Source organism: Triturus cristatus, chromosome 2_1, assembly GCF_964204655.1.
Source record: "Triturus cristatus chromosome 2_1, aTriCri1.1, whole genome shotgun sequence".
NCBI lineage: Eukaryota > Metazoa > Chordata > Amphibia > Caudata > Salamandridae > Triturus > Triturus cristatus.
The window spans coordinates 567,389,159-567,416,315 of NC_140581.1; the positions used below are offsets into that span (position 1 = coordinate 567,389,159).

Consider the following 27,157-nt stretch of genomic DNA (forward strand, 5'->3'; position numbering starts at 1 on the left):
AGACATTGTCGAGGTCTGAGCGCGTGGCGCTCCAACAACGCCGCATTGCTCACGAGCCCTGTGAGGCTCCAAAACAGGGCGTATTGGTTTCTGAGCCCCGTGGCTCCAACGGAGGGGCAAAGTGTTGATCACTCGAGCCTAGAAGGCTCCAGGAGGCTGTCATTGTTGTTTAGAGCCCCGAGGCTCTAGGGGGCATTTCTTAGTGAGTAGAGCGGCCCCGGAAGGCAGCGGGCCGCTCCTACGTATCCCAGGCCACATTGGTGGTGCCCATGCTCAGTTCTACAGCTGCCCAGCACTTAGTGGGCAGCTGCACCGTTTAGGCGGGGATAATTTACATTCTGGCTTGCGCAGCTGGCGCCGCTTGACTGGGACAGAGTGTCCTAGCCCCGACAAGGCCAGTTGGCCTAGGGACTGCCACAGGTGGTGGCTTATGTGTGTTTCCCTTACCGGCACCTCTGAATGTATTTCGATGCGTCATGTGCCATTGCTTTACACCGCTGAATGTATTTTATGCATCATGTGTTTTCCTTCCTTACACCTCTGAATGTTTTTATGCATCATGTGTTTTCCATTGCTTTACACCGCTGAATGTATTTTATGCATCATGTGTTTTCCTTCCCTACACCTCTGAATGTCTTAGGCATCATGTGTAATGTGCGTTTACCCCTATAGGTATTGTGATACTTAGGTGGTTGTTTGTTTCCTACTAGTACAGGTGGTGCTAGTGAGGTCCTAGTTCCCTGCGCAGTATTCTCCTAAAGTGGTTAGGGTTGCGTAGGTGATACTTTCTTGTTACCAGTAGTTACTGGTTGTGTGTTATATGTGTACTTTGTGCTACAGTAATTTTATATTCTAAAAGTGCTGGTTCTTGACAGTGGTCCATGTGGCCCTGTCCCCTGTATATATATAATCCCTTGTAATTTCTGCCCATGCCTGTTGGCACATTGTAAAGTGTGTGTTTTTATCTAATGTGTTGTGTATAATACAAAGGCTATTTTTATAGAATACCTTGTGTGGAGTTTCCTTTGTGGTGGGCCTTGGGTGTTGTTGCTGGGTGCGCGCGCAAACGCTTTACACATCGCCTCAGAGATAAGCCTGACTGCTCGTGCCAAGCTACCAAGGGGGTGAGCAGGGGTTATCTTTGGCGTGTAACTTCCTTGCCCTGACTAGAGTGGTGGTTTCTGCCTGACTTTGGCGCAAGCCTTAGCCAACCAGAAATCCCAGTTCTAACATTGGTGATCAGCGGTGGGATTTGGACTTGCGTTTGCGCTGTACCGCAGTAGCGACTGGCTACACCACAAAACTCTGCATTAGATAAATCACATTTTAGGGATTATTGTTTTTGAGTTCCATTATTTCCTCTCCTAAGGGTGTCCTTTTTGAATCATGTACTCCTGTGTTAGCTCAGACACTCAGGTTCCTTGTGTTAAACTCTTCTCAGGAACGTCCGCCAAAATGGAGCCTGCTTTTAATTTCTGTGGTCTGTTTAGGTACAGTAGGTTGGAGCTGGTAAGGTTCTGTGAGGAGAGGGACATAGAGGTGGGTGAGTTAGATACCCAGTCCAAACTGAGGGACAACCTGATCCTTTGGCAAAAGGATGAGTGGGAGCGAGAGCGCAGTGAGGAAGATAGGGCCCGGGCCGCACGCCGAGAGGGTGGTGGGTCTGAGGGGAGCCCTGAAGATTCCGAAGAGGGGGAAGGTTACCTGACAGGGACGCCAGTAGAAAGTGAAGACCCCATAGATAGGGAGTCCCTTGCTGGGTCCAGTGTCAGGAGCAGCACCCCATCCCTTTACCTGTCCCCAGAGGAGTGGATAGATAGGAGGGAAGAGAGGGAGCAGCCGCTGGCCATGGAGAAGCTCAGGTTAGAGCATGCCAAGGAGATGGCGCAGCTGGGTGTGGAGGAGAGGATGGCGGAGGCTGAGAGGGCCTTCGCCAGGGAGAGATTAGCTCTGGAGGGTAAGTTGTCCCCAGAGCGCAGTGGTAGTTTTCTGGATTCACCAGTGAGGGTAGAGTCCAGTGGTGGCAGCGATAGAGAGCCCAGTGCAGAGAGTCCCAGTTCACCCAGTCTGGTACCTGTTTCCCAAGAGGAGGAGTATAGGTTGAAGTTCAGGGGCAGTAAGAAGCTGTCTCACCAGGATTGGGGGAATTTTGTGGATGACTGTTATGATGCACTGTGCGATTGGGTGACGGTTAACGCGGTAGAAGATTTGGATGAAATGTTCAATCTGATTATCAAAGAGCAAGTGCTCAGTGGTTGTTGTCCCGAGTTGCGCCAACACCTGTTGGGGTGTGGGTTTGCTAGTCCATGGGACCTGGCAAAGGAAGCAGAGCGCTGGGAAAGTGCCCCAGGTTCTGAGGAGGTATGGGAGAGTACTTCCAACAGTAGTGGCTCAGGTATCTTCCCATCCTGGATGGGGGTAGAGGTTCAGAGTAGCCCAGCTAGGTCCCAGAGTAGTGAGAGGGGTGTAGGGGCTCACGGCCTATCTCAGCGGAGTAGGGGTGAGCGGGTGACTTTGAGTCCCCAGAGGCCCGAAACCCAGTCTCAGAACCTGGATGGTTTCTTCAGGGAACACCAGGTAGGGGGCCTAGGCTGTCCTGTTAGACCACTTGAGGAGGATCGCCCAGAGTATGGAGAACCTGGAGTCTCTGTAAATAGAGCTCCAGTGGTTCTGGTGTCAGGCAGTACCGCTCCAGTAGGGAGGGTGCGGAAGTCCAGCGAGAGGAGTGGCATGGGGCTGTGTTCCCCAGTGGAGGAGCCAGTGGGTCAGGGACCAGCCGGTAGGGCTGAGTCTCCTAGAAGTGACCATGGCGACTACACGTCTGTCCTGGGGGATCTTCGCGCACTGTCAGTTGGACAGGGGACGGTAGATCTGCGCCAGGCAGACTGTAATGCAACATATGAGGCATATGTTACTCTTGGGGGGATACTGTGTGAGCCCCCAGAGGTCCTGGAGTGCCAGGCAATTATTCCACCGAAGGTTCTAGACCAGAGGTTGGGAGGCCAGGTTCAGGATCAGCCTGACCTGCAGGGTAGGACGACTGTAACCAGTGTCCTGACCAGTTCTTCTTCCGGAGGTACCGCCCCAGTTGGTAGGGAGCAGGACTCTGGAAGGGGGTGCAGAGGGTGGGAGAGCCCACCTCTGACCCCGGTGCAACCTGAGGGGTTAAACCCTAGGTTGGTAGACCAGTTCTCAGGGAGAGGTCCTGAGCTGGTGGGAAAGTTGATTTCTGAGGGTGCCTCTCAGAGGAGGAGAGGACGGAACCCTAGAAGAAGAGGTAGGGGGAGGAGAGCCTCGCCCGGGACTTGTGGTCAGCTTGAGGGTACAGACCCTGGGCTGGAAGATCAGTGGATGTTTAGAACAGCCCTGATGAGGGGAAGAGTGGAAAATGGTCACTATGTGCCAGGGGTTACTACCCCCCACTCTGTGGTTAGGCAAGGACCAGTGGCGCCTAGATGGCCTAGGGCCTGGTCCTGGCCGCGGACAGCTGAGGAGTACCAGTGGGGTAGCCCAGTTGGTCCGCCGAGTTCTTTTAGAAGGAACTCCAGGGGTTTAGAGTGGCGTAAAACTGGAGAGTGTCCCTGCCGTTGCTGGCCTGCGTCCGTGTTTTGTCGCCCAAAGCAGGGAAGACCTTCACGGTGGTGATTGGTCTACCCTGCGTTTTGGCTGGAAGGGGGTTGTGTTGGACCCGGCCCTTCTGGCAGGTTCACCCCGAAACTTTTTGCTTTTTGTTGGTGACTTGGGTTAGTGATTTTATTGACTTCTGCGCACTTTACCGCTGTGTCCCAGGGTAAAGTGCGTGCGTGTTGTGAGGTTGGCCTGCCCTCCCATAGGAATGCATGGGGGAATGTATGTGTCCTGGTAGTTCCTGATGCGTGGGGTGTGCAGGCCCGTGTTTGGTATGTGCGGACTCGTGTGAGTGAATGCTGCGCGTTGATGTGTGCGGCGTGCATGTACCTAGTGTGGAAGTGCCACTTCTAGAAGTGGGCACTTCAGTGTGCAGTATGAAATGTGTGGCTTGTCTGGCGATTGGCTGGTGAGGTCATGTGACGGACTAGGGAAATCCCCAAGGTCAGGGGGAGTCACCCAGTGGTGAATGGGGAGTTAGCATGCTGATGGCTGGGGAGGAGTATACCTGGGTTCTGAATAGGACAGGGATTTCCCCACACAATGCTGGCACCGGCCCCTGTGGTGCGTCTAATGACCCTAGCCCTGCCAGTGAATAGGGAGAGGGGCTGAGCAAAACAAAGTGCTCAGGAACCTGTTGGAACTGGTTCGCCCCTTCCCTGCACCTTAGACAAAGCCTTGTACTGTATAAAAAGGGGCTGTGTCCCCTTACATGGTGTTCTCTTGCAGGATCATCTGAGGGGGGGCCTGCTGCTGCTGGGCGCCAGGAGAGACCGCCACTGGGGACTGCCTCCCTGCTGGAGGGCCCTGTGTGCTGGCTCTGGGCCCAGCCTTTGCCCCCTGTTCTTTAAGGACTCTTTACTGGACCTTTTTGTTGATCTGCAGCGCCTGGGAGCGCTCTTTGAACTTTGTAGCGCTGTGCGCACTGTTTTCCTGGACTTGCTATCTTTGTAGCGCCTGGGAGCGCTTGTTGGGCTTTATAGCGCTGGGAGCGCTGTGCGTGGCTTTATAGCGCTGTGAGCGCTTTGATTCTGCTTGCGGGTGCCCACCCCGCTTATTGGCGTTTATGACAAGGGAGCCTACCCCTCTTATTGCTGAGGTTTCCGATCACCGCTGCAGCCCGGTCCGGGGAAACCCGGAAGTCAGGAAGCCTTCGTTGAGACGGGGGCGGGACTTCGAAGCAGGAAGCAGGCGGGAGCCTACCCCGCGCTCCTGCGTAGTGCCCGGGTGAAGCGAGGACGTCGTGGGAGGAAGCGGGCGGGAGCCTACCCCGCGCTTCCCCCAGGAGAGAAGGACTGCTGAGGCGGCGGGGCCCCGAGGCACATTGTCGGTGCCTGCCCCGCCACGAGAGAGAGCCGTCCTGACGCCGGAGTCCCCAGAGAAGAGCCCGGTAAGTGGTGAAGGGCTGGGGGACTCCGTATGTGTGGGACTCTGACGGACCAGAGACATTGTCGAGGTCTGAGCGCGTGGCGCTCCAACAACGCCGCATTGCTCACGAGCCCTGTGAGGCTCCAAAACAGGGCGTATTTGTTTCTGAGCCCCGTGGCTCCAACGGAGGGGCAAAGTGTTGATCACTCGAGCCTAGAATGCTCCAGGAGGCTGTCATTGTTGTTTAGAGCCCCGAGGCTCTAGGGGCATTTCTTAGTGAGTAGAGCGGCCCCGGAAGGCAGCGGGCCGCTCCTACGTGTCCCAGGGCACATTGGTGGTGCCCATGCTCAGTTCTACAGCTGCCCAGCACTTAGTGGGCAGCTGCACCGTTTAGGCGGGGATAATTTACATTCTGGCTTGCGCAGCTGGCGCCGCCTGACTGGGACAGAGTGTCCTAGCCCCGACAAGGCCAGTTGGCCTAGGGACTGCCACAGGTGGTGGCTTATGTGTGTTTCCCTTACCGGCACCTCTGAATGTATTTCGATGCGTCATGTGCCATTGCTTTACACCGCTAAATGTATTTTATGCATCATGTGTTTTCCTTCCTTACACCTCTGAATGTTTTTATGCATCATGTGTTTTCCATTGCTTTACACCGCTGAATGTATTTTATGCATCATGTGTTTTCCTTCCCTACACCTCTGAATGTCTTAGGCATCATGTGTAATGTGCGTTTACCCCTATAGGTATTGTGATACTTAGGTGGTTGTTTGTTTCCTACTAGTACAGGTGGTGCTAGTGAGGTCCTAGTTCCCTGCGCAGTATTCTCCTAAAGTGGTTAGGGTTGCGTAGGTGATACTTTCTTGTTACCAGTAGTTACTGGTTGTGTGTTATATGTGTACTTTGTGCTACAGTAATTTTATATTCTAAAAGTGCTGGTTCTTGACAGTGGTCCATGTGGCCCTGTCCCCTGTATATATATAATCCCTTGTAAATTCTGCCCATGCCTGTTGGCACATTGTAAAGTGTGTGTTTTTATCTAATGTGTTGTGTATAATACAAAGGCTATTTTTATAGAATACCTTGTGTGGAGTTTCCTTTGTGGTGGGCCTTGGGTGTTGTTGCTGGGTGCGCGCGCAAACGCTTTACACATCGCCTCAGAGATAAGCCTGACTGCTCGTGCCAAGCTACCAAGGGGGTGAGCAGGGGTTATCTTTGGCGTGTAACTTCCTTGCCCTGACTAGAGTGGTGGTTTCTGCCTGACTTTGGCGCAAGCCTTAGCCAACCAGAAATCCCAGTTCTAACAGGGAGAAAATCCAATATTAACACATAATCAGCACATCAACTATGGAACTTTAAAGGATCACTGACTCTGAATCTCAATTTTTAGGGGTTTATTACAAAGCCAAAAATATTTGCACATACAAGCACCTCATCACGAGGTTAAGAAAATAAATGGGCACTAATACAAAAAATATCCTACGCAGGAGTCTCATCCCACACAGAATAAGAAGAATAGTCAGTTCAAGAAGCATTAGGCAACCTATGACGGCTCCAATCTCTGTTAGAAGTCATTAACCTAAAAGGAAAAGACAGTTAGACTATCCCTACTCTACCTCTAAGGTGACATCTCTACTTAGCATTTTCCCCATGCAAGAGGATAAAAAGATGTCAGAAGTGAAGACTTCCTTAGAAGTACACTCACTTTGCTCAGAGCTCGCTATAAGATACTCCTTCTAGCTTTCCATCTAATCCTCAACTGCTCAACCCACGGAGCACTAGCCCTAATTCAAAATCCCAAAATCGTAGAACACGCCCTCATTTACAACTCTTCAACCAGGTCTTCCTCCCATATTTTTCTACTGAATTTAGTATCCCATCCAAAGACGGTTAGCTTGGCCTTGGGTCCCAGGCACCTTCTCCGCTGAAAGTATCATCCCTGGATTTCAGTACACTCCCATGTTGGCTTCTCATACCATCCTAACTCCTGAAACAAAGGGTTAGTCTCCCTAACGAGCTAGGTGTCCTTAAACCTGCAACAGAAACATGGGAACGAGAAACTTTTCACTTCTCTGAGATTTTCTAACATTTCTGAAACCCAAAGCCTTTCCAAGAGAAACCATTTTCGGCCTACAATATCGAGCTAACATAAGAAACGAGCAGACCTTTCTCTTAAACATATATGCGATTAGACCTTTACAGATTTAAACACACATTTCTAAAATCAATCTATAACATTGATATTCATTAAATTGCATACACGAATAAGCAAATCTACATGTGCAAACTTTTATATGATGCACGTTTAAACCTAATACATCACCTTATACGTGAACTAATTTGTTATGCTTCATCTAACATACATTTCGGCTAACATTTCATTTTATAAATGACATGATTACATCTCTATTCACACTAATATATGCTGCTTTTAGTATTACATCTCTAGGCCACACGTTAATAAATCCCACTAAATATATGGTTGCAGACTAACAGTGATTATGATGCACCCCTACAAATTTCAGAATGACATGGCGCTCTATCACAGCTACACCCCCTTCTACAACATTAGAGTTTAGAGAGTAGTGAATATTCTGCAATGTATGAACGAAACTCTAAATACAGAGTAGATTCCGCTAGCTGAATTTCCTCCACAGTACTATGCCGATGGTGGGGGACATTCCTAAGAGGATTCTACTCCGTATTTAAAGTTTCTTTCAGATAGTTGAGAATTTTCAGCTCCCTCCAAACTCTAAATGGGGACATTAGTTGTGTCAATATGTGACATTTTATATCTTGATTGTAGAGATAATCGAGCCGTCCGTCTTTGTTGCAGGTTGGAACAAAATTCCTTTACTGTTGAAGGGCGCCAGTCAGAAAGTTCTAAGGCTGGTTCCTCAGGCGGTACTTCTTTGAAATTCTGCTTTGAGCTTCTATAGCAAAATGTAACTGCTGCTGTCAGTTAATGTAGGCAGGGCCTGACTAGCAATTGTGCTACTCTATCATTAGCCTAGTGGGCAGCACACTAGGAGATAACTTTCAGACCATGCTCGGCAGCCATGACATAACCTTGCCCCCATGGCCCGAATGTAGGTGTATCCTATTGCAGTATCGGGCAGGGTTGAACACGCCAGGGCTGATTTTGGTTTTCAGTCTGTCAGTGCTTATAAGCATACTGGGGCTGGTGCCTTGTGTATTAATAAAGTGAAAACTCTTGATAAAATGCTGCAAATATGTTGGGCCGGTTTTTCACCCCTCCAGCTTCTGCAACTCTCCAGGACTCGATGTTATTTGATACTGTAGTTATGCATTCATTTTTTCTTGATCATCTCCTAGTGTTGACTTGAGGCAAATATAAGATTACATATGTGTACTGAGAAAAGAATATATTGCGGCACTCTCGTTAACTAATGCTTCTTATTTTTGCAATTCTAGTGGTCACGACTTCATTGTCCGAGAAAATGGGCTTCAGATTGACCAGCCTCCTGGAATAGGGAATGCCTCCGTAGTCCGAATCATCATCACGAAAAACGATAATGCAGAAGGCATCATTGAATTTCACCCACAGTTTATTGCTGTGCAAGGTATGTACATTTGACTGATGGTGAGCGTGCTTTGAACATCATCGGCAAAAACCAGCTGTGGTCAAGTAACACTCCTGGGCCTGGCATTTAGAGTGGAGAAATGCCCCCCTTGCCTACGGTTAAAGTTCCATTACCACTGGGAACGGGGACAAACACCAAATATAAGGCTTGTCGTCCTGAGTACACATTCGATGCTACTCTCGGGAGATGCAGCAGTCCCGTATATGATTTCTTATGGGTTCATGCATTGGGATGTTGTGTTATTTTATTTTCATTTATACAGCGCACAGCTACTCGGAAGTGTCCCGGTGCTATAGACCGCTGGGGAACCCGTCCTGGATATCCCTGTGAGATGGTCCCTTTCTGGGTATCTCCAAGGTGAAACCAGGCATCCCCGGTGTCTGTGGGGGGGCCGTTGTAGAGATGAGGCAAGCTTAATGCCCAGAGTTGCCGAGTGTGTTACTGGTTAGAGTAGGTACCGAGGCGAGAATCATCGAGTCCGTTTTGACCCTGGTCCACGACCCTGCCGCGTCGGGAATTGAACCCTGGTCCCTGGCCGATTCTCTGCTTACGGATCTGCCACCTCTAACCAGTGAGCCACACCTCTCCGATTTCCGATTTTTGTATTGAGGAAGAACTAAAGGTGGCATATTCGACTATATCCTCTTACGGTATATGCACTAAAATATGGTACTCCGTGCCACCAGATTACACAGCTTGTTTGTTTGAGGTTCTGGTGTGATTTTCTGTTTCTTCTAGTTTACCTGTAACTATGTGATTTTGCTATGAATACTTCGTCTGACACAAAAAAGGAGAGTGCAGGCTCCAGAGGCGGCTGGGCGAGGGAGATGAATGAGAGCTCAATCAGAGCGGCCATTATGGTCGAATCCAAGCTCTGCTCCCTGGGAGCATATTTTTGAACATACTTTACAGATGGGGTAAACATTTTGTGACCTTCTCTAGCAGGCCGCTTGGATGTGCAAAAGCCTCACAATGTGACATAATGTTTGTACAACTACACCATTAGAGCACGTTCACAATCCACTTGACAGCTCAGAATGTGTGAGGCTGACAAAAGTTTGTTTTAAACTGATCACGAGTTTGGTCATTTTTTACACCTGTCTTTTGCTTTTTTTGTTCTTTGTTTCTTAAAGTTACTCCAGCGAGGGTAATTCCCATATATGTAATTTTTCGGTTAAATTTATGTGTTGAAAATAAATAATTTCGATTTTGTTTATCAAAACTATTCATGGAACTTATTATTGTATCCATGGTGATTAGTTCTTTATCCTTGCTAAGGGACCTTTGTTACAAAAAACACTTCAGTACCCTTGGTCTCTTATGATCCTAGGGTTTTTCCTTGTTTACTGAAAACAGAGGAACTCAGGTCAATCCTGGACCAAGGAAGCTCAGCAGCTATGATAAGGCTAGACTTGAGCACGGCCTTTGCCACCATCTCACATCCTGTCCTCATTCAGGGGATGGAGAAAGCCGGAAACCTTGGAGCTGCACTAAAATGGCTAGTAGCCTTCCTGGAAAATCGGAGCTTCCAGGTCTGCGACGAAGCCCTTTTCTCCGCCAGTCACCCTTTAAAATGCGGGGTCCCAGAGGGCTCCTCCCTTAGCCCCACATTATTTAATCTATATGGTGGCAAGGTGAGCAAACAAAACTATGGATTTAACCCAGATCTATGACTTGGTTTGAATGTCAGGCAGTGTTCAGCATTCCGTCCATCATCTGTTTGTGTTGCTATAGTCACCCTAAGTGGGAAGGGTATACCCAGATGTAGGTCCCGTGCTCACTATGCCACTGGATTCAAGCTAGCCTGGCTGATGAGGGGTGATACCCTGAGACCAGTTCCAGGATGCTTGTTTTCTGGCCCAGGGAATACCTGGCCTGGCAGTTCAAGTTGGACTGTTCCCATTGGCAGCAGGGTCAAGACTGATTTGCATATGGCTGGGTTCAAACTGGGGTGGCATGGTGAGCAAAAACACAATGGATTCAGCCCAGATCTGTGACTGGGGGTGAATGTTTGGCAGTGTTAAGCATTCCATCCATTATCTTTTTATGTTGCTATAGTCGTCCTAAGAGGGCAGGGTATGCCCAGATGTGGGTCCTGTGCTCACTATGCCACTGGATTCAAGCTAGACTGCCTGATGTGGGGTGATACCCCAAACCCGGTCCCAGTATGCTTGTTTTCTGGTCCAGGGAGGACCTGGCCTAGCAATTTGGGCTGGAATTTTCCCATGGGTAGCAGGTCAAGAGGTCAAGACTGATTTGCATATGGGTGGGTCCAAACTGGTTTGGCATGGTGAGCAAAAAACTATGGATTCAACCTAAATCTGTGACTGGGGGTAAATGTTTGACAATGTTCAGCATTCCATCCATCAACTTTTTGTGTTGCTATCTCCAAGGAAACACAGGCCAGGAAACTTGCCGGGACCTGCTTTGGAATTCTGAGAGCTTTAGGAAAATTGCTACACTGGCCACCACCCTCCTCTAGGAGAGTGGTTGTACAGGCACGGATTAACTACTGCCTAGATTATGGAAACTCCATTTATCTGAGAAGCCACAAGTCTGTAATAAAAAGGCTAAAAGTTGTCCAGAATGCTGCAGATTTAGATTTTTCTAAAAATCCCTAAACTCCACTCAGCTGCACCAGATTTAGCTGCCCTGCACTGGCTTCCGGTGCAAAAAAGAATTCACTTAAAGGCACCGTACCTTGCCTATTGGGCTGTGCACTGGAGAGGCCCACTGCTCATACAGCAACTTCTTAATCCTTACATTCCCAGGAGATCTCTGCAGTCTGGGAATCTAAGGCTACTGTCAGTTCCTAGGGTTAACAAGAGAAGTTGCAGGGGTCATTCCTTTGCTTACCGTGCCCCCAAACTTTGAAACAAACTTCCCTTTTCTCATCATAATGAACCAATCTGAATAAAATTTTAGGAAACTCCTAAAAACTCACCTATTTAAGTCTTCTTTTTATTTACTTTTCAGTGCATCTAGCAAACTGGCAGATGTGTTGTCTGTAGGGCTGAGAGGCACAGTTGGGTAATTATGAGCTATACAAAAATGCCAGAATAGAATAGAATTGCTTACATTTGTTTGCTTTGCTTTGCTTACTACTGTCGTTGCATCACTGGAATGTAAACTATGGGCGTCGATTCACACTTTTAGTTAGTAAATTAGATGTACTGATTTATTTTTTAAATCCTGTAATTACTGCCAATGTTAATTGTTCTACATTGTTTTCATATGATCTTCTTTGCTAGTGGCCAAACACGTACAAGCCAAAGTGTATTTGTGATTACATTCATTCTTCCCTTTACTTTAACTCTGGTGTTAGATCTGGGGGTCTCTAGTTGGCAGGGTAGGTACCACTGTCCAAGTAGGGACCCTTGCTTCTAGTCAGGGAAAGGGGGATACACTGTTAAGATAACCCCTGCTCACCCTCTAGGTAGCTTGGCCTGAGCAGTCGAGGCTATCAAAGGCAATGTGTAAAGTATTTGTACCAACACTCACAGTAACACAGTGAAAACACCACAGATTTTCCACACCAGTTTTAGAAAAATAAGGTATCTTTACTAAAAACTTCACAAGACCAAATACTACAGAAAAACCAACATACAATTAAAAAGGTTACTTTAAATATAGTTCAAGAGTTTGCAGAAAGTTCTCCAGGATGTAAAAATCAGTGTCCTGCACAATGCGACTCGCAATGCCCAAAATGCAACACTCTCGTGCCCAACAGTACCTGTAGTTGCGATAAGGTTCCCAAAAGCTATAACAAGGAAGATGGCAAAGGCGATGCGATACTCCTGAGACCTTGGGGAGGCTTTGCAGCAGCCCTGCTTCACGCAGCAGAGGTGGATGCGCCGGCTCCGATCTGTTGGGGGAGGATGCGATGACTTTGGCTTTCGTTGCTTAGGTTTCTTAGGGGGAAGCTTCACGCACAGGTACGATGCGACGATCTTCGGTGCGGCGCGATGCGCGGCACAGCGTTGACTTCTGGCGCAGCAGCCCTCGATGCGTCGCGGTGCGTGGTGCAGCGTTGACTTCGGGCGCCGCAACCCTTGATGGGTCACGGGACGGGACTCTGCGTCGACACACGCAGCGACTGGATGCTTTCACGCACCGGCAGTGGTGCGGCTCTCAACTGGTTCTGCGACGACCTTCGCAGTCAGGAATCTTCACGCACCGGGACGATGCTCGACGCACTCGGCGATGCGGGGACTCCGGGTGCTGCGATGACGCCGCGGTGAAATTCTCCTCGCACTCTCGATTCTGCGACTCGCAAACGGATGATGCGATGGGTACCAGTTACTCTTTTTCACGCTTCTGCTTCCCAGCTCCCAAACACAGCAAAACGACCTCCTGAGGCCCCAAGACTAGGCAAGCACTCCAAGGCAGGTCAGAACTCCTTCAGCAGAGTTCCAGGGGAGCTGGTGGTGAAGTCCTTTTGTTCCTGGGACTTCTTAACAGGGAGCCAGCTCTCCTCAGGCCCTTGGAGATCAGAATCAAAAGAAGGGGACACAGCAAAGTCCTTCCCCTCTCCTTGGCAGCAAAGCAAAACAGCAAGCAGGCAGTCTTCTCCTCTTCAGTCCTTTTCAGCTTTCTCCTTGGCAGAGGTTCCTTCTTAGTTCCACAGTGATCTGAAGTTTAGGTGTCTGGGGTCCTCTTCTTATACCCCTCCAAGTCTTTGTCTCTCTTTGTTTCAGTGGGGGGATTCCCCTGCTCAAACCGGTTCCTGGGTGTGCTCTGCTCTGGAGCACCTGGTTCCTTTCAGAGTGAGGGGCAAGGTCGTTAGACGCTCAGCAGGAGGTGGAGCCTTCTTTGTGCTGGCAGAGGCAGAGTCCTCAGCCTGGCCAGCAGGGGGTGGAGCCAGCATTGTACTGGCAGAGGCAGCCCTACTCAAACCCAGGGGCTACTCCTCCCACCCATCTAAAGCATATCTCCCTATTCACCCTGCTGCTGACTCATCCAGACTCCTGGAGCCACCTAGCCCATCACATGACACCAGTCAGCCAACCAGCACACAGGCACACAGGAATAGCTACTTTCTAAAAAGTGCTATTCTCACACAGTGAATTTAAAAACCATCTTGCTAAAAAGATGTGTAATTAAATTCTGAACACAAAGATACCAAACTTGGATTTTCTATCTTGCCCTTCTGGGAAGATAGGCATGTAAACAGCCTTCCCCATTCTATCCTATGGGCAAGATAGCCTCTCAGCAGTGAAAAACGAAAATGGCTGTAATTCACTACCAGGGCATGTTACACCTCAGTACATGCCCTACCTTTCAGATACACTGCACCCAGCCCAGGGGGGTACCTAGGGCCACCATAGGGATGCCTGACATGTACAGAAAGGGAAGGATAAGGCCTGGTCAGTGGTTGCACTGGCCAGGTCGACATGGCAGTCCTGGACTGCACATAGGCACTGCGAGCAGGCCTAAGACATCATTTTAGCGCTACTCCTGTGGGTGGCACAATCAGTGCTGCAGCCCACTAGTAGCATTTGAATCACCAGCCCTGGCACACTCAGTGCACTTTACTAGGGGCTAACAGGTGAAACAAATATACCAATCATGGATAACCAATCAATATAACAATTTACCTAGGGAGCACTTGCACTTTGACACTGATCAGCAGTGGCAAAGTGCCCAAAGCATCTAAACCAGCAAAAACGAAATCCAGCATAGCATCAAAAATACAGGAGGTAGAGGCAAAAAGTCAGGGGTAACCACGCCAAAGATGCCAGGTCTAACATGTGTCCCCTCCAGCTGAAAGTGGGGAGAACTACCCACCCTCTTGGGAGTTCTCATCGCTAAGGCGGAAAAACCTGGACAGACCATCACGTTGGCGTGTTCTGTACCGGGACGGTGTTCCACAGTGAAGTCCATCCCCTGTAGGGAAATGGACCACCTCAACAGCTTAGGATTCTCACCCCTCATCTGCATCAACCACCTAAGGGGCCTGTGGTTCGTCTGAACCCGGAAGTGAGTCCCAAACAAGTAGGGTCTCAGCTTCTTCAGAGCCCAGACTACAGCAAAAGCTTCCCTTTCAATAGCACTTCACTTCTGTTCCCTGGGAAGTAGCCTCCTACTAATGAAAGCTACAGGTTGGTCCAAGTCCTCATCATTTAGTTGTGAGAGCACCGCTCCCACTCCATGCTCAGAAGCGTCTGTCTGCACTATGAATTCCTTGGAGAAGTCAGGCGTCTTGAGTACAGGTGCTGTACACATGGCCTCCTTCAGGGCATCAAAAGCTTCTTGGCAGGCACTGGTCCAAATCACTCTCTTCGGTAACTTCTTGAAAGTTAGTTCTGTCAAGGGAGCAACAATGGTGCCATACCCCTTGACAAAACGGCGATAGTACCCGGTGAGTCCTAAGAAGGCTCTCACCGCTGTCTGGGTCTTGGGGGGTTCCCAAGCCCGGATGGTATCTACCTTGGCTTGTAGGGGCGCCACCTGGCCGCTTCCTACCTGGTGTCCCAAATACACCACCGAACCCTGCCCTATCTGGCACTTACTGGCCTTGATAGTGAGGCCTGCACTGTGCAGAGCCTTCAACACTGCGCAGAGGTGTTGCAAGTGTTCTTCCCAAGTGGAGCTGAACACAGCAATGTCGTCCAGGTATGCGGCACTGAATTGCTCCAGCCCGGACAATACCTGGTTGACCAGTCTCTGGAATGTGGCAGGGGCGTTCTTCAACCCAAAGGGCATAACACGGAACTGGAAGTGCCCCTCTGGCGTTGAAAACGCAGACCTCTCCTTGGCCCCCTCAGTTAAGGCAATCTGCCAGTACCCAGAAGTTAAATCAAACGTACTGAGGTAGTTGGCAGCTCCCAACCGATCCACAAGCTCATCAGCTCGGGGGATGGGGTGTGCGTCAGTCTTCGTGACCGCATTGAGCCCGCGGTAGTCCACACAAAACCTAAGTTCTGGAGTGGCACCTGGCGCAGCAGCTTTTGGTACAAGTACCACGGGGCTAGCGCAGGGGCTGCTGGAGGGCTCAATCACCCCTAGTTCCAACATCTTAGAAACCTCCTTCTTGATGCTGGCCCTGACCTTGTCAGCCACCCGGTAAAACTTCTGTTTCACAGGCATGCTATCTCCCGTGTCCACATCATGGACACACCAGTTGGTGATACCGGGGGTCAGGGAGAACAGAGATGCAAACTGACCCAGCACATGGCGACAGTCCCTCTGCTGTTCTGGGGTTAGGGTGGGCGAGAGGACCACTCCATCCACTGACCCATCTTGCCCCTTAGCTTCCAGGAGGTCAGGAAGAGGATCGCTATCCTCCTCCATCCCTGCATCTGTAGCAAGTAGCATTGTTATTTCAGACCTCTCAAAATGGGGTTTGAGGCGATTCACATGTAGGACCCTCATGGGGTTCCTGGTAGACCGCAAGTTGACCAGGTAGGTCACTTCACTCTTGCGCTCCACCACCTCATATGGCCCAGTCCACTTGTCTTGGAGCGCGCAAGGCTCCACTGGCGCCATCACCCACACCATCTGCCCAGGTTGAAATTCCACCAGAGTGGTATGCTGGTCATACCATCTCTTCATCTCATCCTGGCTGGCTTCCAGGTTCGCCTGAGCGAGGGCCCGGAAGCGCTTCGTCTGGTTGCGGATGGCCAGCACATAGCTGAACACATCCTGGGGGTTTTTTCCAGGGGATTTCTCCCAACCCTCCTTCACCAGACTGAGAGGTCCTCTAACAGGGTGCCCGTACAAAAGTTCAAAGGGACTGAACCCTAGAGACTTTTGTGGTACCTCCCTGTAGGCAAATAATAGGCATGGCAAAAAGACGTCCCACTTCCGTCTCATGGGCTCTGTCAGCCCCATGATCATGCCTTTCAGGGTCCGGTTGAACCTTTCAACCAACCCATTTCCTTGAGGGTGGTAAGGAGTGGTGAACTTATAAGTTACCCCACACTCCTCCCACAGAGACTTCATATACCTGGAGATGAAGTTGGTACCCCGGTCAGATACCACCTCTCTGGGGAAACCCACACGGGAAAAGATCCCCATCAATGCACGGCCCACCACCGGGGCTGTGGTTGTCCTGAGAGGGATAGCCTCCGGGTACCGGGTGGCATGATCCAACAGGACCAGGATGAACCTGTTGCCTAAGGCTGTCCTGGGGTCCAGTGGCCCCACAATATATATCCCCACCCGCTCGAAAGGGGTGCTCACTACAGGAAAAGGCTGGAGAGGGCCTTTGCATTTTCCTCCAGCCTTGCCACTTGCCTGGCAAGTCTGGCATGATTTACAAAAGGAAGCCGCGTCCGTCTTCATCCCGGGCCAGTAAAAGTGGGTGGCAAGCCTTTGCCGGGTCTTGTCCTGCCCGAGATCTCCTGCAAGAGGCACGTTGTGAGCCAGACCCAGTAGGAAGTCTCTGAACCGTGCGGGTACCACCAGGGTACGTGATCCACTGGGCTCAGCAAACCTAGGCTCACTGTACAAGTCATTCTCCCAGTAGAGAAAGAAGTTCTTTGGATCAGCACCTGCTGCCTGGTCTGCAGCCTGGTGCCACAAACCTTCAAGAGTAGGGCATGCCTTCTGCGCTCGGAAGAACTCCTCTCTGGAGGGACCACCCTCTTACTGCCAATGGGTCAGCTCAGGTATGTCTCCCAGCTCAGCTACCTGTTCCCCTGTAGGCTCCAGGGCATCCCCCGCAGGGTCTGCTCCTTCCTGGACCGTGGGAACAGCGGGGGTGGACACACCATGCCCCTTGCCCTTCCTCCTTCTGGCACGGACCTGGGCCACTGTTTCAGGCTCCAGGTCTGCTTCACAACCCTGTCTGGCTGCCATGGACCGAGTGGTCACACAGACCCACTCAGGCAAACCCAACATCTCCAAATGAGCCTGGCGTTCCACCTCCTTCCATGGGGAACTCTCCAGGTCATTCCTAGCAGACAGTCTACTGGCATGGATTGACTCACAACAACTCTGAGAGGACCTGAGACCCCCCCCCCACTCAAAGGGAACATGTGCTACCTTGCAAAGGCGCACAGAGTTGTCAGCTGACACTACAGGGTGAAGTACATCGGGAATGATCAGCTCCTCAGGGACCCACTGACACCTGACTGTGGTCACACTGGCTCCAGTGTCCCTGAGAGCCTCCACCCTCTTCCCATTGATGGTCACCCACTGCCTGTACTTCTTAGTGTTATCAGGGACAGGGGTCTCCTGGACCATCTCTGTGTCTCCTAAAGAGACAAGGGCCATAACTGCTAATCCCTCCAAATCACTAGAAATTAAATCCCCACCAAAAGCTACACTAACTATACCCGGTGTTGGAGCACCAGAGGGTGCCTGGGATTTCTTGGGACACACAGGAGATTTGTGACCCAATTCCTGACAGTGATAACACTTAATGGGACCCTTGTTCTCTGACCTGCCCTTAAGGGGGCCAGGTTGGTTTGGGTTTTGACTTGGGGGGCTGGGACTGGTTACCCTGGGAACTGTTTTGGGGCCCTTGTAAGAACTCCTTTTGGTTACCCTTGTCCCCCCCACTCTTCTGCTTGGGACCCTGCCCACCTTTGGCTATGGTACCCACAATCCCTCTGTGGACCCTGGTACTGGTCCAGCGGTCCGCCTCCTTAGCAAGCTCAATGGGGTCCGTCAGCTTGCTGTCTAAAAGATGCTGGCGCAGCTCTGGAACACATAGACTACTCAAGTGCTCCCAACTAATTAAATGTAACAACCCCTTATAATCAGTTACCTTGCTGCCCTTCATCCAACCTTCCAGTGCCCGCGAGTACAGATTCACTCACTCCATCCAAGACTCAGACTCTTTCTTCCTGGAGTTCCTAAACTGCAGTCTATACTGTTCTGGAGTAAGTCCATACCTGAGACATAGGGCCTCCTTCATATTGGGATAGGTCATGGTACCTGCTAATTCCAAGGGCTCTAGAGCACTCCTCCCAGAAGACTCAAAATGTTTCCACAGGCCCGCCCCCCAATGCTGTTCAGGCACACCATTCATTCTCAACGCAATTTCATACGAGGTAAACCAGGCATAGATATCCTCACTCCTATTGTAATTCTGTACTAAATCCTTGGGGATATATACTTTACCCCCCTGCACTGGCTGTGCACTGCCACCATTGGAACCGGACTCCGCCTGCTTGGCCTTGATGTCCAGTTCTCTCATGCTCACTTCATGAGCCAGAAGCAATTTCTTCTCTTCCAAGGCACGGACATTCTTGCTCTCCTCCACCGCCTTTTCCTTCTCTACTTCCAATTGCTTCATTTTCATTTTTATGATTTCCAATTCATGGTTTCTCACCCTTTGATTCTCCTCCAACTCCTCTGGAGTGAGCCCCCTACTGGAATGGGAGCTGCCAGCCCTTGAGACTGTTCTGCCCACGGGCAGATCTTGGGGAACAAAACCATTCTCTTCCTCTGCATCACCTTCCTCTTGGGCCTCCCACCAGGCCTTCAAGACTCTTTGTAGCACATCCTTTCTAGATCCGCTTTTCACAGGGCAACCAAGGTCTTTACAGAATTGCTTGAGCTCCTCAACTCTGTACGAATACAAATCCTCAATGGAAAACTCCAATTCTGCCCTCTCACTTGTTGCCACCTGAGACATGATGCTCTTGAAGAGTTACTCAAAAATAGAATAAAAAATACAGTATGTGGTTGCGTATTGGTCTGCACTTAAACTAGTGATGTACACCAATTACTGTGGGTCAAGTACAAATACAAGTTCAATCCCACCGCTGACCACCAATGTTAGATCTGGGGGTCTCTAGTTGGCAGGGTAGGTACCACTGTCCAAGTAGGGACCCTTGCTTCTAGTCAGGGAAAGGGGGATACACTATTAATATAACCCCTGCTCACCCTCTAGGTAGCTTGGCCTGAGCAGTCTAAGCTATCAAAGGCAATGTGTAAAGTATTTGTACCAACACTCACAGTAACACAGTGAAAACACCACAGATTTTCCACACCAGTTTTAGAAAAATAAGGTATCTTTGCTAAAAACTTCACAAGACCAAATACTACAGAAAAACCAACATACAATTAAAAAGGTTACTTTAAATATAGTTCAAGAGTTTGCAGAAAGTACTCCAGGATGTAAAAATCAGTGTCCTGCACAATGCGACTCTCAATGCACAAAATGCGACACTCTCGTGCCCAACAGTACCTGTAGTTGCGATAAGGTTCCCAAAAGCTATAACAAGGAAGATGGCAAAGGCGATGCGATACTCCTGAGACCTTGGGGAGGCTTTGCAGCAGCCCTGCTTCACGCAGCAGAGGTGGATGCGCCGGCTCCGATCTGTTGGGGGAGGATGCGATGACTTTGGCTTTCGTTGCGTAGGTTTCTTAGGGGGAAGCTTCACGCACAGGTACGATGCTACGATCTTCGGTGCGGCGCGATGCGCGGCGCAGCGTTGACTTCTGGCGCCGCAGCCCTCGATGCGTCGCGGTGCGTGGTGCAGCGTTGACTTCGGGCGCCGCAACCCTTGATGCGTCACGGGACGGGACTCTGCGTCGACACACGCAGCGACTGGATACTTTCACGCACCGGCAGTGGTGCGGCTCTCAACTGGTTCTGCGACGACCTTCGCAGTCAGGAATCTTCACGCACTGGGACGATGCTCGACGCACTCGGCGATGCGGGGACTCTGGGTGCTGCGCTGACGCCGCGGTGAAATTCTCCTCGCACTCTCGATTCTGCGACTCGCAAACGGATGATGCGATGGGTACCAGTTACTCTTTTCACGCTTCTGCTTCCCAGCTCCCAAACACAGCAAAACTACCTCCTGAGGCCCCAAGACTAGGCAAGCACTCCAAGGCAGGTCAGAACTCCTTCAGCAGAGTTCCAGGGGAGCTGGTGGTGAAGTCCTTTTGTTCCTGGGACTTCTTAACAGGGAGCCAGCTCTCCTCAGGTCCTTGGAGATCAGAATCAAAAGAAGGGGACACAGCAAAGTCCTTCCCCTCTCCTTGGCAGCAAAGCAAAACAGCAAGCAGGCAGTCTTCTCCTCTTCAGTCCTTTTCAGCTTTCTCCTTGGCAGAGGTTCCTTCTTAGTTCCACAGTGATCTGAAGTTTAGGTGTCTGGGGTCCTCTTCTTATACCCCTCCAAGTCTTTGTCTCTCTTTGTTTCAGTGGGGGGATTCCCCTGCTCAAACCGGTTCCTGGGTGTGCTCTGCTCTGGAGCACCTGGTTCCTTTCAGAGTGAGGGGCTGGGTCGTTAGACGCTCAGCAGGAGGTGGAGCCTTCTTTGTGCTGACAGAGGCAGAGTCCTCAGCCTGGCCAACAGGGGGTGGAGCCAGCATTGTACTGGCAGAGGCAGCCCTACTCAAACCCAGGGGCTACTCCTCCCACCCATCTAAAGCAGATCTCCCTATTCACCCTGCTCCTGACTCATCCAGACTCCTGGAACCACCTAGCCCATCACATGACACCAGTCAGCCAACCAGCACACAGGCACACAGGAAGGTTAAACAGGAGACTAGCTACTTTCTAAAAAGTGCTATTCTCACACAGTGAATTTAAAAACCATCTTGCTAAAAAGATGTGTAATTAAATTCTGAACACAAAGATACCAAACTTGGATTTTCTATCTTGCCCGTCTGGGAAGATAGGCATGTAAACAGCCTTCCCCATTCTATCCTATGGGCAAGATAGCCTCTCAGCAGTGAAAAACGAAAATGGCTGTAATTCACTACCAGGGCATGTTACACACCTCAGTACATGCCCTACCTTTCAGATACACTGCACCCAGCCCAGGGGGGTACCTAGGGCCACCATAGGGATGCCTGACATGTACAGAAAGGGAAGGATAAGGCCTGGTCAGTGGTTGCACTGGCCAGGTCGACATGGCAGTCCTGGACTGCACATAGGCACTGCGAGCAGGCCTAAGACATCATTTTAGCGCTACTCCTGTGGGTGGCACAATCAGTGCTGCAGCCCACTAGTAGCATTTGAATCACCAGCCCTGGCACACTCAGTGCACTTTACTAGGGGCTAACAGGTGAAACAAATATACCAATCATGGATAACCAATCAATATAACAATTTACCTATGGAGCACTTGCACTTTGACACTGATCAGCAGTGGCAAAGTGCCCAAAGCATCTAAACCAGCAAAAACGAAATCCAGCATAGCATCAAAAATACAGGACGTAGAGGCAAAAAGTCAGGGGTAACCATGCCAAAGATGCCAGGTGTAACATCTGGCTAGTGCATCATAATTTGTTTCTCACTTTATAGTTCGGTTGCAATGAGTCATGCTGGATGTAGGATTGTACTGTCGTTGAGATCAACGTATTGTTATTTTTTAACCTCGATTGCTGGCTCTGCTTTTGAGTTCATCTTGGAAACTGGGTCAGAAAGTGGTCTAAAGTACCAAGTGGATTATCAGAAATAAACAATATCCAAACTGGCGCTGAAAATCCCCATTGACAACTAGACCTAAACACCCTTACAGCCATTCAGGAAAAACCAGGGGAAAGAGCAGCGATATGACAGGAAGTCACATCACGCGAAGGGGACGGATCGTTCTACATTTTTAGAAACTGCAACATTCTAATAAATTCACCCAAGGCCTAAAATTATTAAAAACTAAACATATAAGTTCAAACCTCAACATTAGGATTGGGGGCATTACAGGGGTAGCAGAGGATTCAAACAGAGATCCAGAGGCCCTGGAGTTTACACCTTTTGTTTCAGGACATAAAACCAGTTTCAGCTCCTACAGGTAAGCGCAGTGGGATGGAATAGGATAAATAAAAAATAAATATATTGTATTCTGTCATCTGTCGACTCCCTCCTGCGCCCACCGCGCTTACCTGCAGGAGCTGCTACTGCATAAAACACGGCCCCAGACATCAACATCACCAAAACTAATACTGTGTTACTATACTACACTGCTACTCTGATGGCATGCCATTCCTGTGATGGAATGCATATTACTGTGTAGTACTATTACTCTGCTGGAATCTGTGTTGTCTCTTAGTTTCTCCCAAAGCCTTCCCCCATCATGATGTAATCCAATTGTTAACCTCTATCGTAATTCAGGGGCAAGGGAAAACTCCTCCCGCTACCCTAAACTCAGCCAAGGTCTATTCAGCCTAGCGCTGAGTAACCCAGGCAGGGCAGGACACACCTCAACCCCCGCAGGGACAGGCTGGAGTAAATGCACACCCGCTCTTCCCTGTCAGTCAGAACGAGACGGTCAAGACACATCCTTGCAGGTACAAAGACACATAACACACAGAAATGCCCACTTCTAAAAGTGGCATTTCTAAAATAGTAACAATAAATCTGCTTTCACTAATAAGCAGGATTTGTCACAGCTATTCCAAACATACGACACACATGGTCGTGCCACCCCTCTCATGTCAGGAATTCCCACTGAAGCACATATCAGGGAATCCTCAATGCAAACCTATGAGAGGGCAGCCTCACAGCAGTGAGAAACCAAATAGGCTGTTTGTCACTACCAGGACATACCCCACGGTTAAGGCATATGTCTTACCTTTTACCTACCCCGCACCCTGTCCATAGGGCTAGCTAGGGCCTACCTTAGGGGTGACTGATATGTAGTAAAAGGAGAGTTGCAGACGTGGGAACTACTTTATATGCCACGTCACGGCAGCAGTAAACTGCGTGAGCAGGTCCTGTAGTGGCGGAGTCCTGAGACAGATTTGAAAGGCTACTTCGGTGGGTGGCGCAAGCAGCGCTGCACGTCCACCAGCAGCATTTAAGTTTTGTCTCCACTGCTTCTGCTGAAAGCCCGTTCCTGACATCATTGACTATCTTGAAATACACTCCCTGCTCTGACCACATCCACATATTGCTGTCTTTCCTGTGCAGCTATTCTTCGACTATGCGCTCATTGCCTTTCATGACCTGATTCTCTTGAGATGACTGAAATGAAGCAGAGACCAGTAACTAGATAGCACATTAACTATAACTGTATAAATAGCAAATTTAGAATCTTGGACCAGTAATAACCTATTCTGGTAGAGCGTGTTACATTTCACGCTGTAGGTACATACCAAAATGGGATGCCACACATTTAAGTTCCATAAAAACGAAAGTATCAACATATATTAAAGAAGATACAAAACAAATTTCATGTGGGAATAAACTTCCTGAGAACAAAGAAAACATTAAGTATGTACAACACATCATGCCAAATAAAGATTATTGCACTTTTCCTAACGAAAACAAGATACTATATTATGTCTGGACATACATAATCAAAAATGGTCTTTTATGAGTTCTCAAACTTCTCCATGTTTTTTCAAGGAAAAACATCATCACTAAAAATTGTTTCATCTCACTTCTCCTCCAAAACAAACATTCAGACAATTTCAACATCTTCTTTTGGTTCTAAGCATCACCCTCACATCATGTACCAGTATATCCATTTGCTCTCACAGTCTGATGCAGTTGAGCAAATGGGGACAACCCCTTCATCACCATCCTTCACTTTCTTACTTTCATCCAATCACTAATTACAAACCTGGCACCGCATTCCTCGTGAACATCATAGAGTGTGGTTTAGCACTTTCACAGAGCTCCATATTTCCATTTTCCTCGAGACATTGTCTTGACTTTGCAGGTTACCTTGACAATATATCCCACTATTTACTCTAATCAAAGCATGGTACTAGGTTTCCTACCCTGCTTCAGTTCTTAGGGATTCCTTTATATTCTCTATATGGAGAGCTGTTCTCTGAGTCAACAACAGTTTAATTGCACTCACCCTCCAACCTGTTCCTTCAAAGGCTGCCAACTGCAAGGCATCTTAGGAAGACTCTTACACCTTTGAACCAATCCAGTTCTTTAAAGATAATACACTGATGCTTTACTTTGTTTAGATCCGCTGAGATGTAAGTATTCCTGCATTTATTTAGAAAAACAACTCTACACTACCATCTGTTATCACGATATTATGAAAACCTCTGGTAAACTACTCCTCTAAAACACAAATCACTTCATAGGTACTTGTCTGGCCAACAAATTTAAGCTCGGACTAACTGTAAAAACTTTCTGCCAATAGAAGAGCAAACTTAGCTGAGTTTCCCAGTGTGCAGTAGGGTCTAGAAATATACAACTCAAACACCATTGGATGATAATTAATTATCATTGAGATCGATCACTCATTGCACAAGGATTACGTTTCTTTTTTTTCCAACACAACAATTGATCCCAGCCACCAAAAAAGCCAAACGTATGCCTCTTTTGGTAGCATTCATGCCAATTTAAAGCTAGTCCTAACTACAACCAAGGAACTGTTGCTGGATAAAATTTCTTCCATGCATGAGATTTCCGCACTGACGCTCCTGTACGCTTCGTCTCCATCCTCAACAGCTGATCCTTGATGTACCTCTTCCCACGCCTTCAGTGGGAAATAAATCCACCAACAGTCTATGATCTTTTGGTTCTAAGCATCACCCTGGTAAATTGAGCTCCTTGAAAATCCCTGATGAAATAGTTCACTCCCTTCTAGTAAACCAAAGCCTCTTTTCTAAAGGTGGAGTCTTTTTTTCTCTGCAGTTCTCAGTGTTACAGAAGCATAAGCAAGAATGACCTCAACACCATCCCCAACTTGTAAAAGAAGTGGTTCTAATCCGGCATTACTGTAATCAATCCTCAACATGCTCTTGGTATTGGTGTCAATTGGTTTAACCCCTTCAGTGCCCCGCCCTTTCCCTGCCCTGTGCCGGGCGTTGCATTAGCGGGCGGGGTTCATGACGAGATAGTCTCGTCATGGGCACAGCGCAACCGCGCTCCATGACGAGACCATCTCGTCATGGGCACTGAAGGAGTTAAAGGCATATTCGGAGGCAATATCTCATTTCAACTGCTTACATTCCTGGTCACATCCTTTGCACTCATTGGCCTTTTCATTTTTCTTCATCAGCTTTGTTGTTTTGATCGCATATCCCCGCAAACGTGGAGATAAAGCAAAAATAATATTCAGCTAACCCGAGAAATTAACACAAGTGGCCTTCATTAAATTAACTTAGCAAAAGTTCAATTTATGTCCACTCTATGTCCAAGATAATCTACACAATCAACTCCAATTTGACACATTTTTCGCTTAATGATCATCCAATGTTTCCTCTGAAATACAGTATTTATTTATTGCAATGTCAGGTCCACCAAGTTTGTGTAAAAATTCAAGATATTATCGTGAAACTACACTCACACTGGCAAGACTTCTGAACAAATAATGTTTTGCAGCTGGAATGCAGCAGCTGCTGATGCAAGCCTTTATACCCATACACTCCTTCAGGTGTGATAAACAATGTAAGTGGTCTGAATCTCAGGGTGTAGCATAATTTGATGATATTCTGATGGCAAATAAGGTTTGAAAAATGCTTCGGTTCCCTTTAGTGCCATCATATCACACCAGTATTAGGCAAGGTGTGTCTGTCCACTTAATCTGGGTGTTTGAATTACATAATTCAAGAAAGAGCCGTATATATACAGATTGGGGTTTCACCCACACAAAACCACCGGCATTCATTCAGATACTTCAATACTTTTCATCCGTTCCTCATTAAAAAGTTCCTACTGCAAGGGTTACATTAATAAAGGGTACTTTCCACACCTTGTGTGACTTGAGAATTTCTCTTTCTTTCAAAATTACATTATGCGCAAAACTCTTCACCAATTCCAAACCACCCGTAAACACATCCCCATAACCCTGCAAACAATACCCATCTTTGGCATCATATACTTTTACCCATAATTTCACCCCCTTAAATTCCAAAATAGCTTCCAAGTACCCTAACACTTACATTAAATTGGGTTTATTACCATATGCAATTAGTTTTTATATTGGGTTGTTTTTAACTTCATCTCTTCAAACATAGGTAGAGGTTCTCTCCATTGAAAGTGTACCTTGTCCCAGAATCCGCAAGCACTTGATTTCACATCTCTTCTATTTATCTGAATGGTGCAATTAAGGTTACATTTTGTTATCCCTCACATCACTGATTTGAAGAATAAATTCTACCTTGCTTACAGCGACGTCCCTCTCAACCTGAAATTCCAATCTTTTTTTAGTTGCACATGTGGGCATAATGTCCTCAGGGGCGTAGCTAGACCTAATGCCAACCTTAAGTTTGCTGACTGGTGGATGACTTGTTCTGAAGGGGGAGGGGAGGTCAGGAGGGAGGTCTGGCGGCCGACTTGTTTTTGGGGGGCGGGGGGGGGGATAGTGTTAGTCGACAGACATGACTTGCTCACCTCCGCCACCCCTAAAAACAGTGCCGCCAGGGGCAAATCACCATCTCTAGCTATGCCACTGAATGTCCTTTGCGTTGCATTTAAAATGTATTTGTGCAATAACGGGGCACTGCCTGTTGTTTGCCACCTGAAGCACCTATAACTTGAATTAGTTGCATCATTTTTTCCTTTATAACCACCCCCCCGGAACCCTTCCTTTCCTTTGTCAACAGTTGTACCTCGCACTTTTGACAATCCCTACAACAACAGAATCACCAGGCAACATTTCCCATAGGCTTCGGGAGGTATTTCCACCCTAGCTTAAGTTATATTTTCAGCTTTCAGCAATTTCTCCTGAACATTTTTG

At 48.6% G+C, this 27,157-nt stretch overlaps 1 protein-coding gene across 1 annotated transcript in view; it reads left to right on the forward strand.

Annotated features, from left to right (window-relative positions):
• The window catches only part of ADGRV1 (adhesion G protein-coupled receptor V1), a 1,990,932-nt gene that overhangs the window by 977,467 nt on the left and 986,308 nt on the right, over positions 1-27,157 (forward strand). Inside the window, exon 65 of the mRNA XM_085632468.1 lies at positions 8,431-8,579. Coding sequence (XP_085488594.1) covers positions 8,431-8,579 — 149 coding nt within the window. The remainder of the gene's footprint in view (positions 1-8,430; positions 8,580-27,157) is intronic.